The following is a 14,070-nucleotide window of genomic DNA, read 5'->3' on the forward strand; positions in this document are numbered from 1 at the left end:
CACATTTTTATGCATTGTACCAGTTTAGTGTAAATAAAAAAAAAATAATTAGATATTAAAACATGTTGTGTATGTATTTAAATTTAATTCTGCATACTTCAAATATCCAGAAATAGCTGTATTTTTTTTTCTTTCAGGGTTATTATTATTTTGCCATAGTTGAAGATTTTGTATTGAGATTTGTATGGACACTAACTGTATCAGTTGGAGAAAATCCATATTTTGAACATAAAGAAGTATTAGTGACTTTATTAGCCTCATTAGAACTGTTCAGGTTAGTATTCAGGATTTTATATACAGATCATAGATATAAGAAGATGTGGTATGAGTGCCAATGAGACAACTCTCCATCCAAGTCACAATTTGTTAAAAGTAAAACATCATAAGTCATGCGAAGTACAGCCTTTGACACTGAGCCTTGGCTCACACCAAAGAACATGCTCTAAATGGCCCCAAAATGACTTGTGTTGAACAATTTTAACAGTAAAACCAATGGTTTAATCTATATAAAAAAAGAAATGAGAAATGCTTATAAACCACATCAACAAATGGCAACCACTGACCAACAGGTTCTTGACTCAAGACAGGTACAAACATTTGCTGCAGGTTAAAATGTTTTAACAGGCTCCAACCTTCAACCTAACCTGAAGTAATAAAACGTTACAACATAGAAAAACACACTACTATAAAATATCAATTGAAATGGCATACTACAAATCTACACAAATTTTAAAGCTACATGTAGATAAACAGGTGTCACGCCTGGTAAACCATCTAATCTCAACCAAAATGTTGAGACGGAAAAAAGTATTCTGGCACTTCCTGTTGAGTCTTTCTGGTTCAAAATATCCAAAATAAACACAGGGTAGGTCGACTTTTCGTCAATTTACTGAAAATCAATGACTTTTTTGTAAAATAGGAGAATGTCATGCCATAGATAATTGAATTAGGATTTGTTCCGTGTATAGCACAGACCAATATGATTTAAAATGACATTGGAATGACTTTTCTCCTGCAGGTAAATGTGGCCAGTGCAGTCGGCCATTGACAAAATTACAGTGAAATCATTGATAAACTACGTATATATCAGTAAATTAGTATTTTTCTAAAACCTTATAAACATAAAATTACAGTTTGGTGCTGTTCTTTACTAATATAATTTAATTAAGCTAAATATGTTATGAAGTAGATCATGTTGAGATTTTCTGGTATCGGTTGAGATATTCTGGAACAATGTTGAGATCTTCTGGTGATTGAAATTTTCAACTATCTTAGTATCAATTATACATACAAATGTACAACCGCCAAAATTCATAAACTTGCTGTATATTGTTTGACATTTCAACTGTCATTTTAATCTTATCTTTTTCAACTGTCATTTTATTCGTGTTTGTATAGTTAAGGCAGACAGCTTCTAAAGAGACCTTTGGTTGTACTAAAGTGAATAGTTAATAGTGAATAGCTGTGTTTTTTCTGGCGCTGGAGATTAATAGTCTAGTAATGAAGATTAATAGTCTAGCGTTTGAGAAGCAGTTTTGCACAGAAGCTATAAAGTCAATAATGTTGTAATTCATATCTCCAGCGCTAAAATGTATTCCTACATCGCTTAACTTGACATCGCAATAGCTAGCTTTTCGAAAACTACATCGCTATACTTTACATTTGCAGTGCTGGAGGTTAACTTTAACTATACACAGCTACTTTTGCATAGGTACTGTTTCTAACAATTTCACAAAGTAAAATGTCAGTGGGTCAGTTATTTTTCTATTACGTTTTTTTCTATGTTTATAATCAACATGAACAGGAGTAAAACTGCGCAGATTGTAGTATTGATGTTTTAATGAGTCATTAAAATACTCATTTTCTAACTAAATGCATATTCAGGACGAGTACATGAAATGAATGTTATATGAACATAAACCCTCCTTTGTACTAGATTGACACGCCGTGTGTGCTTTTGAAAATGAAATTGTTATATACGTCCACTTGTATTTTTGTCCATCTGATGAATTAAGCATTTTCCAACTGATTTTTATAGTTCGTTCCTATGTTGTACTGTTATTCTACTGTCCAATGTTAGGGGAGGGTTGGAATGCCGCTAAAATGTTTAACCCCGCAATATTATGTATGTATGTGTCTGTACCAAGTTAAGAGCCTGTAATTCAGTGGTTGTCGTTTGTTTATGTGTTACATATTTGTTTTTCGTTCATTTTTTTTTACATTAATAAGGTCGTTAGTTTTCTCGTTACTATTGTCATTTCGGGGCCTTTTATCATCTGACTATGCAGTATGGGCTTTGCTCATTGTTGAAGGCCGTACGTTGACCTATAGTTGTTAATCTCTGTGTCATTTTGGTCTCTTGTGGACAGTTGTCTCATTGGCAATCATACTCTATTATATATATATTTATAGTATACAAGGTATTATCCCGCAGCTAAGATTTGTCACTCTTTAAGAACGCATGCACATCCGTAAAAAAACGGACGACTACCGGATGTACAACGGACACTTCATCTGTTGAATGTCCGTTAATACAAAGTATTGAACATGCTCGAAATTCTCCACCGGACAGAAGGGCCATTGATGGATATCACGGATGTTGAACGGACATGAAACGAAAATTAACGGACGTCTTACGGACATGAACGGATTGTAAAAAGTAATCCGTTTGCGCTATCCGTTAAGGTGTAACATGCAATAAAATATTTGTTATCGTTAAAAAAAAAAAAAAAAAGTGTAACATGTGCTTAAATCTCCTGTCACACCTTACCAGATAGCGCGAACGGACGCCGCACGGATAACTTTTTTTCAATTCGTTCGTTCCGTGAAACGAGTGTTGTTATCCCTTATAGACGTCCGTACATATCTGTTTCATTCCGTTCAGTATCAACTTTATCAGTCGACGTCCGGTTGGTCCGGTGGAAAAATTTTAGCATGTTAAAAACCTATGAACGGACGTTCAACGGATGAAGTGTCCAGTAGGCGTCTGTTTACAATACTCGCCCGTTCTGTGTTCGTTTTGTATCTCTTACTCGTCCGTTAAACATCCGTTGGAGGTCCGGTAGACAGGTTCACTAACGATCTTTACCGGACATATAAAGGATAAAACGGATGTGAGACGGACATGAACAGAAGGATAACAGAACGATAATTGACTATAAAACGGATACACACCAATTGAAAATCGCGTCAGGAAAAAACAATTATTGGTATGTTGGTTTTCTTTAGTATCATGCATATTTACGGCTTTTTATAACTGCACTACATGTATGCGGTATGGGCTTTGATCATTAATGAAGGCCGTTTGGTTACCAATAGTTGTTAATTTCGGTGTCATGTTGGTCTCATGTGGAGAGTTATCTCATTAGCAATCATACCACATCTTCTTTTTTATATGATCTTCTAAATCATGATCAGGCAAAGTTATTGGCTTTTTATTCTGATATTTGTTTTCTAATTCTTTTCAACCCCTACCATTTCTCGGCATACTACAAGTCCGTTTTATTTGTTCATTACATAACGGACATAAAATGAAAATTCACATTAAATATCTGCATTCCTGCATCAAATTTTGCTGACTTGATAGAAAGTCTGGACCTTTGGTTCTCTGTTTTTTACGATCCAAGATGGAGGAAGACACCCATACCACCTTAAAATCGTTTTGAGTTACTCTTAAATTTCCTAGCTGTTAGTTCCCTTTTTTAATAAATGTCGGGCGGATATTGAGAATACCCTCGGCACACTAGACCACGATCGCACAACGCTCACGGCGATCTAAAATAAATTCAAATCGTGTTGAGGTCGTGGTATAAGTGGCATAAAATGTCACGGAAAATTCGTTATTTCCATGTTTTTATTCTGTTACAACGTCCTCATTACGATCGTACTAGAATCGACTTTTGTAAAGGATACGGTCTTGAACTGCTGAGCATAACCGTAGAATAGTCGTAGTGGTTGTATTAAGGGCATACGATACAGTTTTGAACATGTATTTACAAGTTGATGAAAATTTGCATATAGGCTATCTTTTACCTCATTAAATCAAATATGCAATAAAAAAATCTACCTTCATGTGCTACTTTTTGAGTAAAATGAGTTCGAAATTTTGTATATTTGCTAAAAATTCAGATTTGTGTCCGTATTTTCTTTTTCGAAAGAAAGACATAACTTTTTTGTTTTAAACGATAAACACAAATGTTTTTTGTTAAATAATCGGTAATTTCTGTATTTTATAAGAATCATTAAAAAATATGCAATTTTTATTCAGAAATAACTCATATTTATCAAATATTCATGAATATATAGAGGAACAAACGTCATTTTTTGCTGCATGTTTATCAAAATTGTATCAGTATTTAGATTTTAACTTACCACAGACAGAAAACATATATATCAGGTTAACCGCAAAAAGGTAAACTCGAATAGTACCGCTCACTGATAAAGTTTCGTTGTTCATTTTTGGAAATAACTTTATTTTTACAACAGAAATTACATTTAATTATTTAAATTAAACTTAAGCATAGCTATTTTAGCAGTTTTTGTCTTTATATAGTAATATTGCATGTGTTTAGGATTGCTAGTCGTAGTTAATTTGAACTTTGAAACCTCAGCGCCAATATTTTAACAATTATATACTTTATGACACAAAGTTACCAGAAAGTCTCAACATTGTGACAGAAAGACTCAACCAGTACCTTTATATCTCAACCATTTAGAATTTTTCATTTTCTGCTTAGAATAGGCTTGACAAAAAATATTTTTGCAATTTACAGACGTGGTTATCGTAAAGCATAAAAAAAAAACCACAAATAATTGAAATATTTTCTTGCTAGGTCATTAATATCATAACAGTTTTATCGGATTCAAAGAAAGTAAACATGATAATCCGTAGGAGAAAAGTGATTGTGACTTCAATTTCAGATATTTTGAACCAAACAGAGACATATTAGCTACAATTATCATTTATCTATGGCATGACATTCTCCTATTTACAAAAAAAGTCATTGATTTTCAATAAATTGACGAAAAGTCGACCTACCCTGTGTTTATTTTGGATATTTTGAACCAGAAAGACTCAACAGGAAGTGCCAGAATACTTTTTTCCGTCTCAACATTTTGGTTGAGATTAGATGGTTTACCAGGCGTGGGTGTAATTCTGAAAGTTGTAACTATCTCAGCTTTGAATACAATTATAAGATGTTGTTTGCTTTATCAAAAGTGGTAATTTTTTCAATGCATAATCAATATAAAAGAGGGATGAAAGATACCAAAGAGACAGTCTAAAACAAACTGACAACGCCATGGCTAAAAATGAAAAAGACAAACAGAAAAACAATAGTACACATGACACAACATAGAAAACTAAAGAATAAACAACACGAACCCCACTAAAAACTCGGGGTGATCTCAGTAAATCATATAAAAGTTCTATGGGATCAGTGTGAAGATAGCAGAATCTTGACATGACATTTATCATTACAAACATATTCACAATCAGAAAAATGTCTGTCATTCTGTTGTTTAAAATTAATTTAAACTTCAAAGTATTACATTTTATTTTATATATTTACAATGTTTATCTATATATAGTTTAAAATTTATTCTAATGTTTGATATTTTGTACTTAAGACGATTTGTTTGGAATTTTTTCCGTCTCGAAAATGAGCATTTGAACAATTGTGGTCAGTTCCGAGCTGTAAGAGATATATCTATAGCACCAATAGATTCTAATGATCAGAACCAACTTGAGGAAATGATGGACGATGAAGAAGGAGATTATCCCAGAACGAATGAAAGAAGAAGGTTACTGGGAGCAAAGTAAGTATTATATATTACAGGTATTTTTTGTAGAAAGTATATGTAGTTGAAAGATATTATACTAGCTTGACTTAATATAAAAGACTAACTGCCTTTAAAATATAAATAAAATTGGAATTTTAATTTTTACCAAGAACATTTATTGTATTTTGACAATATACATTTTTTATAATGGCTATTTTTCATTTAAGCAATGATTTTTATCTACATAATTTGAATTTAAGCATTTTTTTAACTGTGAAAAATCAAATGAATGTGTTAATTTTTTTTTTTTTACTTTTTTTATGGAAACGATTGCAACATTCATCATTAGTTAATGTTAAAGTCATAGGTTAAGTCCCCTTATGGTATTATTGAAAAAAGCTTTTTAGGCCTTGTACACATTCTTTTATCTCATATTACCAAACAGTGAAATAGTTGTTCACGAGAATCTGATGACTCTTATTGTATATAAAGATGTTCATCAAATTATAATCTACCGCTTTGTGCATTTTGCAAAACAGCCATTCAAATTATGAAGGATTATGAAGGAGTTTTCCATGTGGGTTGACAGTTCAAAGCATTTTAGGCTTCTAACATGTTAATTGCAGGAAGTAGGATTCCATCTCTCAAGACTAATATATTTTTGAGTTTGTCGAATTTGTAAAATATCTCTATTTTCAATTTCAATTTTAAGGGCATGCGATACAGTTTTTTCCCATAATGTATTTTTTTATGAAAATTTGCATACAAGCTATTTCTCACCTAAGCAGTTCAAATATGTAATAAAAAAATATAACTTCATGCACTACTTTTAGGGACAGAAGGGGTTGAAATTTTAGACATTTACTAAAATTGTGGGTTCTTTGGACATTTCTATCTTTTAGATAGACACACCAGTAGCCCTTTTGACAAACAATCTTAAGTGTAAAATTAATCTTATGATAAAAATATTTAGTTGAATTGTTAATGAATATTTTAGACTTACAATAAATTTTACATTTTTCAACAGATAAACACAAGTGGATTTTTGTAGAAACATTATGAAAATCTTCTTCTCTTAAATATGTTCTTAATATGTACAACAGTTATTTTGAAGGAATTTATTTTTAACAAAGTTTCAGTTTTCTTGATATAAACAGCATTTTTGCGGTATACATTGTACTTATTAAATTTAAAAAAAAATCAATATTGACTTTTTCATTATAATGGTAACAAATAATCTTCATACGTTATCAAATCTAATGCCATTTTAAAAAAGAGGGGTCCATGTACTCGTTTTCAAGTGAAATCAGTTTAAATGATAAAAATCAGTCAACAAATGCATCTTTTCCTGTTATGTCACAGTTGGACGTCATGAAAATAACATTTTATGTTAGCAACTTCATTACCTCCCCTGAAACTGCATTGAATGCCCTTAAGTATGAAGATGAAGACAATTTTACAAGTTTAAAAAACTATAGCTGAGGAAAAAAAGACAAAGTATGATTGTAAACACTTATGTTTAGGGAATTTCTCTAAATAGCAAAATGAATTTACCATTGACTATTCATTGTATTCCCAAATTTCTGTTCTTTTAAACTTTTACAAAATCATAAATTAGTTCATTTATTATTGAGATTGCTAATCAGAGGAAAGCTGCATTCAAATAATCAAACAGGATTTGATTTTAATGTTTCACAAATCCTGTAGCATTGTTCCGTGCTAAAAACTAGATATCTGAATGATATATTTTCAGGAAACATTTTTTAATGTTCTGCAGTTTATATAAAGCTTTCTAGAACTAGATTATATGAGAAAGAATAAGTTCTCTTATCTTACTTTCCTGCTCTGTATGTATAAACACCTCTTCTAGAATCTTAATAACAGACAATTTTCTTGATGAGAAATCTGACTTGAATATATTTGGGTAGGGAAGGGAATTAGGGAAAGAGTTGAGATTTCAATTTCTGCATCTCAAACTTTATATTATATTGCCCATTATTCTCTGATTTTTTTGGCTCATTTTTCTCTACTTTTTTTTGCCAATTCTTCTCTATCCTGTAAACTCCAGACAGACCTCATATTTTTCAGGTATAAGTATATATATTTTCTTTGTATATTGTATCTATATTTCTACCTCTCTAGAATTTCTTAATGGCTGCTTTGAGTACAGACTATAAATATGTACCTGGTTTGTATATTTATTTTATTCATCTTAGAGCTAGTGGATAATTAAAAATTATTAGGGTGGCAAGTTTAGAACTTTGCATGTTTAATCCTATTTTAGAATGGTATATTACTAAAACCCCTGGTAGCTGATAGAAAATATAATTATAAATGTAGAATAGTTACCGTTTCTCCATCTCTGGCTTATGTTTTTTTTTCAATTGTGGAAAATGTTTAGAATTTTTACTCGGACATTTAAACTTGACAGGCAGTTCATTCTTTTGTACAGAAGCATGAATTATACCAGTGATTTGGAATAATAATGCAATCACCTTGTTTGTCTTTAACTTTCATGAGCTATTTCTTTTATAGCTTTTTTATTGAGGGATGATTTGATATTTTATCTAAAACTTTTAAACATTGAATAAAGGGAGAGAAGAGACTAAGTCTTTACTACAGCTTAAAACAATGGCAAATAAGGATGAAAAGACAAACAGCAATCAAAATGCTTATAATTACTGAAGGGTAAAGATTGTTTTAATTTATCAGTGGAAGTAAAATTAAACATGGCATTGTATAAAGCATTAGTTGTAGTCCATTAAACTACAATTGTTGACAATGGAAGATAACTCATTTTTCAAGATGACTTAAACAATGACATCATTGATATTTTTAGAACAGATACTTGCAAAAGTTATGTAATTTTCTTTACAAGTACAAACATATAACATAATTTTGTAATTATACCCCATGCAACGAAGTTGCGGAGGGTATTATGTTTTTGACCCGTCAGTCGGTCCGTCAGTCCGTCAGTCCTGTTTCTTGTCATCGCAACTCCTCTCAAACCACGCAACAGAATTTCACGAAACTTTTTTTAGATGAAAAGGACTTATTATGTAGTTGTGCATATCGACAGGAAATTACAATTCAATTTTTTTTCTAGGAGTTACACCCCTTTGAACTTATTTGCTTCAATGTACTACTGCAACAGTTTGTCATCGCAACTCCTCTGAAACCACACAACAGAATTTCATGAAACCTTTTTAGATAATAAGGACATACTATCTAGATGTGCATATTGACAGGAAATTACGATTCAAATTTTTTTCTAGGAGTTACGCCCCTTTGAACTTATTTACTTTAAAGTACTACTGCAACAGTTTGTCATCACAACTACTCTGAAACCACACAACAGAATTTCATGAAACCTTTGTAGATAATAAGGACATACTATCTAGATGTGCATATTGACAAGAAATTAAGATTCAAATTTTTTTCTAAGAGTTATGCCTTTTTGAACTTATTTGCTTTAAGGTACTACTGCAACAGTTTGTCATCACAACTACTCTGAAACCACACAACAGAATTTCATGAAACCTTTGTAGATAATAAGGACATACTATCTAGATGTGCATATTGACAAGAAATTAAGATTCAAATTTTTTTCTAGGAGTAATGCCTTTTTGAACTTATTTGCTTTAAGGTACTTCTTCAACAGTTTGTCATCTCAACTCCTCTGTAACCACACTACAGAGTTTCATGAAACTTTGTAGATAACAAGGACATACTACATAGATGTGCATATCGACAGGAAATTATGATTCATTTTTTTTTCTCTAGGAGTTACGCCCCTTTGAACTTATTTACTTTAAAGTACTACTGCAACAAGTTTGTCATCGCAACTCCTTTGAAACCACACAACCGAATTTCATGAAACCTTTGTAGATAATAAGGACATACTATCTAGATGTGCATATTGACACGAAATTAAGATTCAATTTTTTTTCTAGGAGTAATGCCTCTTTGAACTTATTTGCTTTAAGGTACTACTTCAACAGTTTGTCATCTCAACTCCTCTGTAACCACACAACAGAGTTTCATGAAACTTTGTAGATAATAAGGACATACTATGCAGATGTGCATATCGACAGGAAATTATGATTCATTTTTTTTTCTCTAGGAGTTACGCCCCTTTGAACTTATTATCTTCAATGTATTTCTGCAACAGTTTGTCATCTCAACTCCTCTGAAACCACACAACAGAATTTCATGAAATTTGTAAATAAGAACATACTATGTAGATGTGCATATTGGCAGAAAATTATTATTCAATATTTTTTCTTATACAATTTTTTTTCTTACACATAATTAATATCTCCAATGACAATGTGGGGACGTGGGGTATGTGAGCGTGCTCACTAAGGTTCTTTAATTTGAATAATATCTGAGCATATATTTCATCGATTAATTTCTGGAAATATTTCTGGATAGGATGCATATAATGTTTTAATCAATGCACTATATTTTGTGTATGTCAAAAGTAGTGATAAACCTAGGAAGATTTAGATATCAAGTCAGTATCATAGGTTTTTGATTGGATTTCATGCAATCTTTACTAAAAAATTAGACAACTGGTCATTTCAGGCTTTTATGTTAAGTTTGTGAGTCAGCTACCCAGTTATCGCACCAATAACTCAACAGAACAATTGTTTAATCCTTTTAATTTTCATGTAAAAATCTGTTATTTTTTCTCTCTATTTCAACTTTTTAGCTCACCTGGCCCATAGGGCCAAGTGAGCTTTTCTCATCACTTGTTGTCGTAAACTTTTTACATTTTGAATTTCTTCTAGAGAACCACTGAATGGAATAAAACCAAACATGGCATGAATGTTCCTTATGAGGTGCTGACCAAGTGTTGTTACTTTGTAGCCGATCCATCATCCAAGCTGGCCACCAGCAGGGTGACTTAGTTTAACATGGGACCCTATGGGAAATACATACAAATATCTTCTTTTAGAGAACCACTGAATGGATTGAAACCAAACATGGCGTGAATGTTCTTTATGAGGTGCTGACCAAGTGTTGTTACTTTATAGCACAATAAGAATTGGTTATAGGCAAATTATACACAAGTGTCATAAATGCTATAAATGACCTGCTTTAATTATACTACATGTATCTGAAAATCCAACCTTTGATTTACCTATGTTTTTAATTTCAAATGATGGAATGAAGCAATCTAATTGGTTGGTTATAAACAGTATATTGTATTTATTGCAGGAAGAGATCATCACTTGAAAATCTTATTCAGTAATGATGAAAGATAGTATGATATTCCTTTCGCTTTAAAATTCCATACATAATGGCAAAAGTCATAAAATGGACATTTGATAATAAAATTATTTTCATTTCACATTCAAAAAAAGTGTTGAGGTCTAAGTGTTGTTCTTCATGAGGAGAACAAACTTTTTCTTTCTATGAAAAGATTTTTTTGTTTTTTTTTTTATCTCAGCTCTACTTAAAATAGTTGACTGCGGTTTTATTAAATAGTCAAATTTGAACTGTTGTACACTATGGCAGATAAGCTTTAAATATTTCAGAATCTGATATTTTATCTTGTTTCCTGCAGGTAAATGTTGCAATACTGAGTTTCTAACTTATTAAATGTCCATTTTTACAAACTATACATATAGCTCACACACTGAAATTACAGATCCACAAATATGCATTCCCTCCTTGTAATTCATCTCTCCTACTTACGGTTGCTTGAATTCACTATACATTCAAACCAGCTCATAGGCCTGACTTTTGATTTGTGCCCTCCAAAAGAGAATGTCAATTATCTGACAGCTAACTTAAATGAGTAAATTCCTAGCTTATGACTAGGCATTCAGTTCTTAATGTAGACATTATAGAGCAGCAGACTATAATGACTGAATTATTTGTTTTTAAAATATGAATTCCAACATCAACTCTATCACAGTATACCCTTTCCTGTTTCCCCTTGATACACATCTTTCATTGTACAACGTTTGCTAGTAGATTGCTAGAAGTCACTGTATTTGCCAATACAACACATACAAAATAAATTTTTTTAAGATAAGGATTGCCTCAGAATTTTTTGGAGGGTTGTTTGTTAACAAGTTTCAAATCAAATCTTATAATTGAATCTGATATTCATTGTAGTATTTGTCTTTTTAGATAATATTTCATCTTTTTTGTATATAATATATATCGATATATATGCATGCAATATTACATTAATTATTTTATTAGTATCTATGTCTTATCGGTATCATTATCCATATTAAGATAAATGACTATTCAGTGACTAGACATAAGCTTTCTATTAACTAAATATAGAATTTTCAAATGTTAATTCAGCCAATTTTTCTCTACTTTCAGATCTAACAAAAAAGAAAAAGGATGGATTGATGAAGATGAACAAACTAAGCTTAAGTCTCTACCAATGAAATTCAAGGGTGTGTGACATGATATGCCTCAGGGATATTATATAGGAAGAGATTTCATTAACAATTATCTCCCTTGCAACAAAAAAAGTAACACTGCTACATCTGTGAAGATGATGTTTTTAAAGTAAAAACAATTTTTACCTGATCTAAAACTTTTAAAGCTTTAACCTATATAATTTGTACCTGTTTTGGTTATTATGATATACTGTTAACCAAAAATACTGAAAAAAAAACCATACATGTACCGGTATGTTGGTTTACAGTAATGATGTCAATTGAGTAATGCAGTTTTGCCTGCAAGTTATACAGATTCATAAACAGACTATATATACAGATTCATATGTACTTATTTTGTTATCATGATATACTGTTAACCAACTAGTTTAAAGTATAAACAATTTTTACTTGTTCTAAAAGTCAAGCTTTAACCTATATAATTAGTACCTATTTTGGTTATCATGATATACTGTTAACCAACTTATTTTTGCGTATGGCCCTTTTCAGCTGATTCAGAGGAGATTTATATTTTCTTTTTTTTTTAAATTTGTTTGTGTATTCATAATAGGTAAGATCTTTGTTACTTTAAACATAGACATCATATATGTTGTTGCCTCTTTGACACATTCCTGTTTCTAATGTCAATTTTATTATAGTTTTCTACTTCTTAAAAAAAACATTCATGTATGTTGGTTTACAGTAATGATGTCAATTGAGTAATGCAGTTTTGCCTGTAAGTTATACAGATTCATAAACAGACTATATATATATTGTTTTATTAAGTGCAGCCTGATATAACATTATAATACAAATATGAAACATATTTTTTCAGCCAGCCGTCATAGGCTTATGATGCACTGTACTTTTAAAATTTTCATAGTTATCTGTTATAATTATCAAATATCAATTTAAATGTACAATAAATAATTAATGTTTGTGTTCTAATATCAGAAATGTTAGTGATAAATTTTGACACTATTTTAACACCGGCACTAAGTAAATATTTAAATTTATCCATGTCAGACATGTTATCAAAATTACAGTTATATCTCTGTTGACAGTCCATAAACATGTGATTTCTCTGTAACGAATAGGTAGGACAATGTAATAGAAAGTGTTTTTCATCTTCTACGCTTCCAGTTCTGCAAACTTTACAAAGTCGTCTATCAGCTGGGACTCCCCGGTAACGCCCTTTCTTGATTTCAAGGTGTGAAATACCTGATTTTAGGTACGGTTGAACACTGTATGTGGTGTTCAAGTCTCTATACGTGTGGAGTTTTGGCATAGCTTCTACGGCTTTTTCCCATGTGATCTGGTACTTTTGCATTAGCATGTCTTTTGCAAAATTACTAATAAACTTGGTACTAAGTCCATCCGTACATTTCGAGTTAAATAGAGTATCAAGTCCACTTTCATTCATAATTGATTTTATATTGTTGTACCACGTATCCTTATGATTTCGTGAATAACTACAGTCCAATGCATATATCCGTGATGGTAATCTTTCCGAGTGCATATTTACAATACGACACCAAAGCTTTATCATCTGACAATGATTTCGGATAGAGACTGGAATCCATGCCATTTCACCTGTCATTCCCGGTATCGGTGTAAACTTCCTGACTCCTAAGAAAGACCGTATAGCCCTATTTTGCAGTTTGTCTAGTCCTTCATACGCTTTAAACCCCCATACTCCAGCACAGTAGGTCATAATTGGGGCGACTGTACTTTCAAAAAGTTTAGTATACGTATCATAATCAAATCCATCTGTACTGTAATATTTCGAAACAAGGGAACCCAAAGCACGACTGCTACCAGTAATCAACTCATTTACACTGATGTTGTAGTCTAATGTTTCTGACACTGTAAGACCTAG

At 31.5% G+C, this 14,070-nt stretch overlaps 1 protein-coding gene across 2 annotated transcripts in view; it reads left to right on the forward strand.

Annotated features, from left to right (window-relative positions):
• The window catches only part of LOC139510224 (solute carrier family 53 member 1-like), a 30,692-nt gene extending 17,716 nt beyond the window's left edge, over positions 1-12,976 (forward strand). The window contains exons 13-15 of one of the 2 annotated variants that reach the window (XM_071296697.1): positions 138-274; positions 5,629-5,817; positions 12,130-12,976. In XM_071296697.1, coding sequence (XP_071152798.1) covers positions 138-274; positions 5,629-5,817; positions 12,130-12,214 — 411 coding nt within the window. In that variant the 3' untranslated portion in view covers positions 12,215-12,976. The remainder of the gene's footprint in view (positions 1-137; positions 275-5,628; positions 5,818-12,129) is intronic. The other variant, XM_071296696.1, reaches the window with a different exon arrangement.
• Positions 12,977-14,070: the final 1,094 nt, after the last annotated feature.

The sequence above is a fragment of the Mytilus edulis genome, chromosome 2 (assembly GCF_963676685.1).
Source record: "Mytilus edulis chromosome 2, xbMytEdul2.2, whole genome shotgun sequence".
Classification (NCBI taxonomy): Eukaryota; Metazoa; Mollusca; class Bivalvia; order Mytilida; family Mytilidae; genus Mytilus; species Mytilus edulis.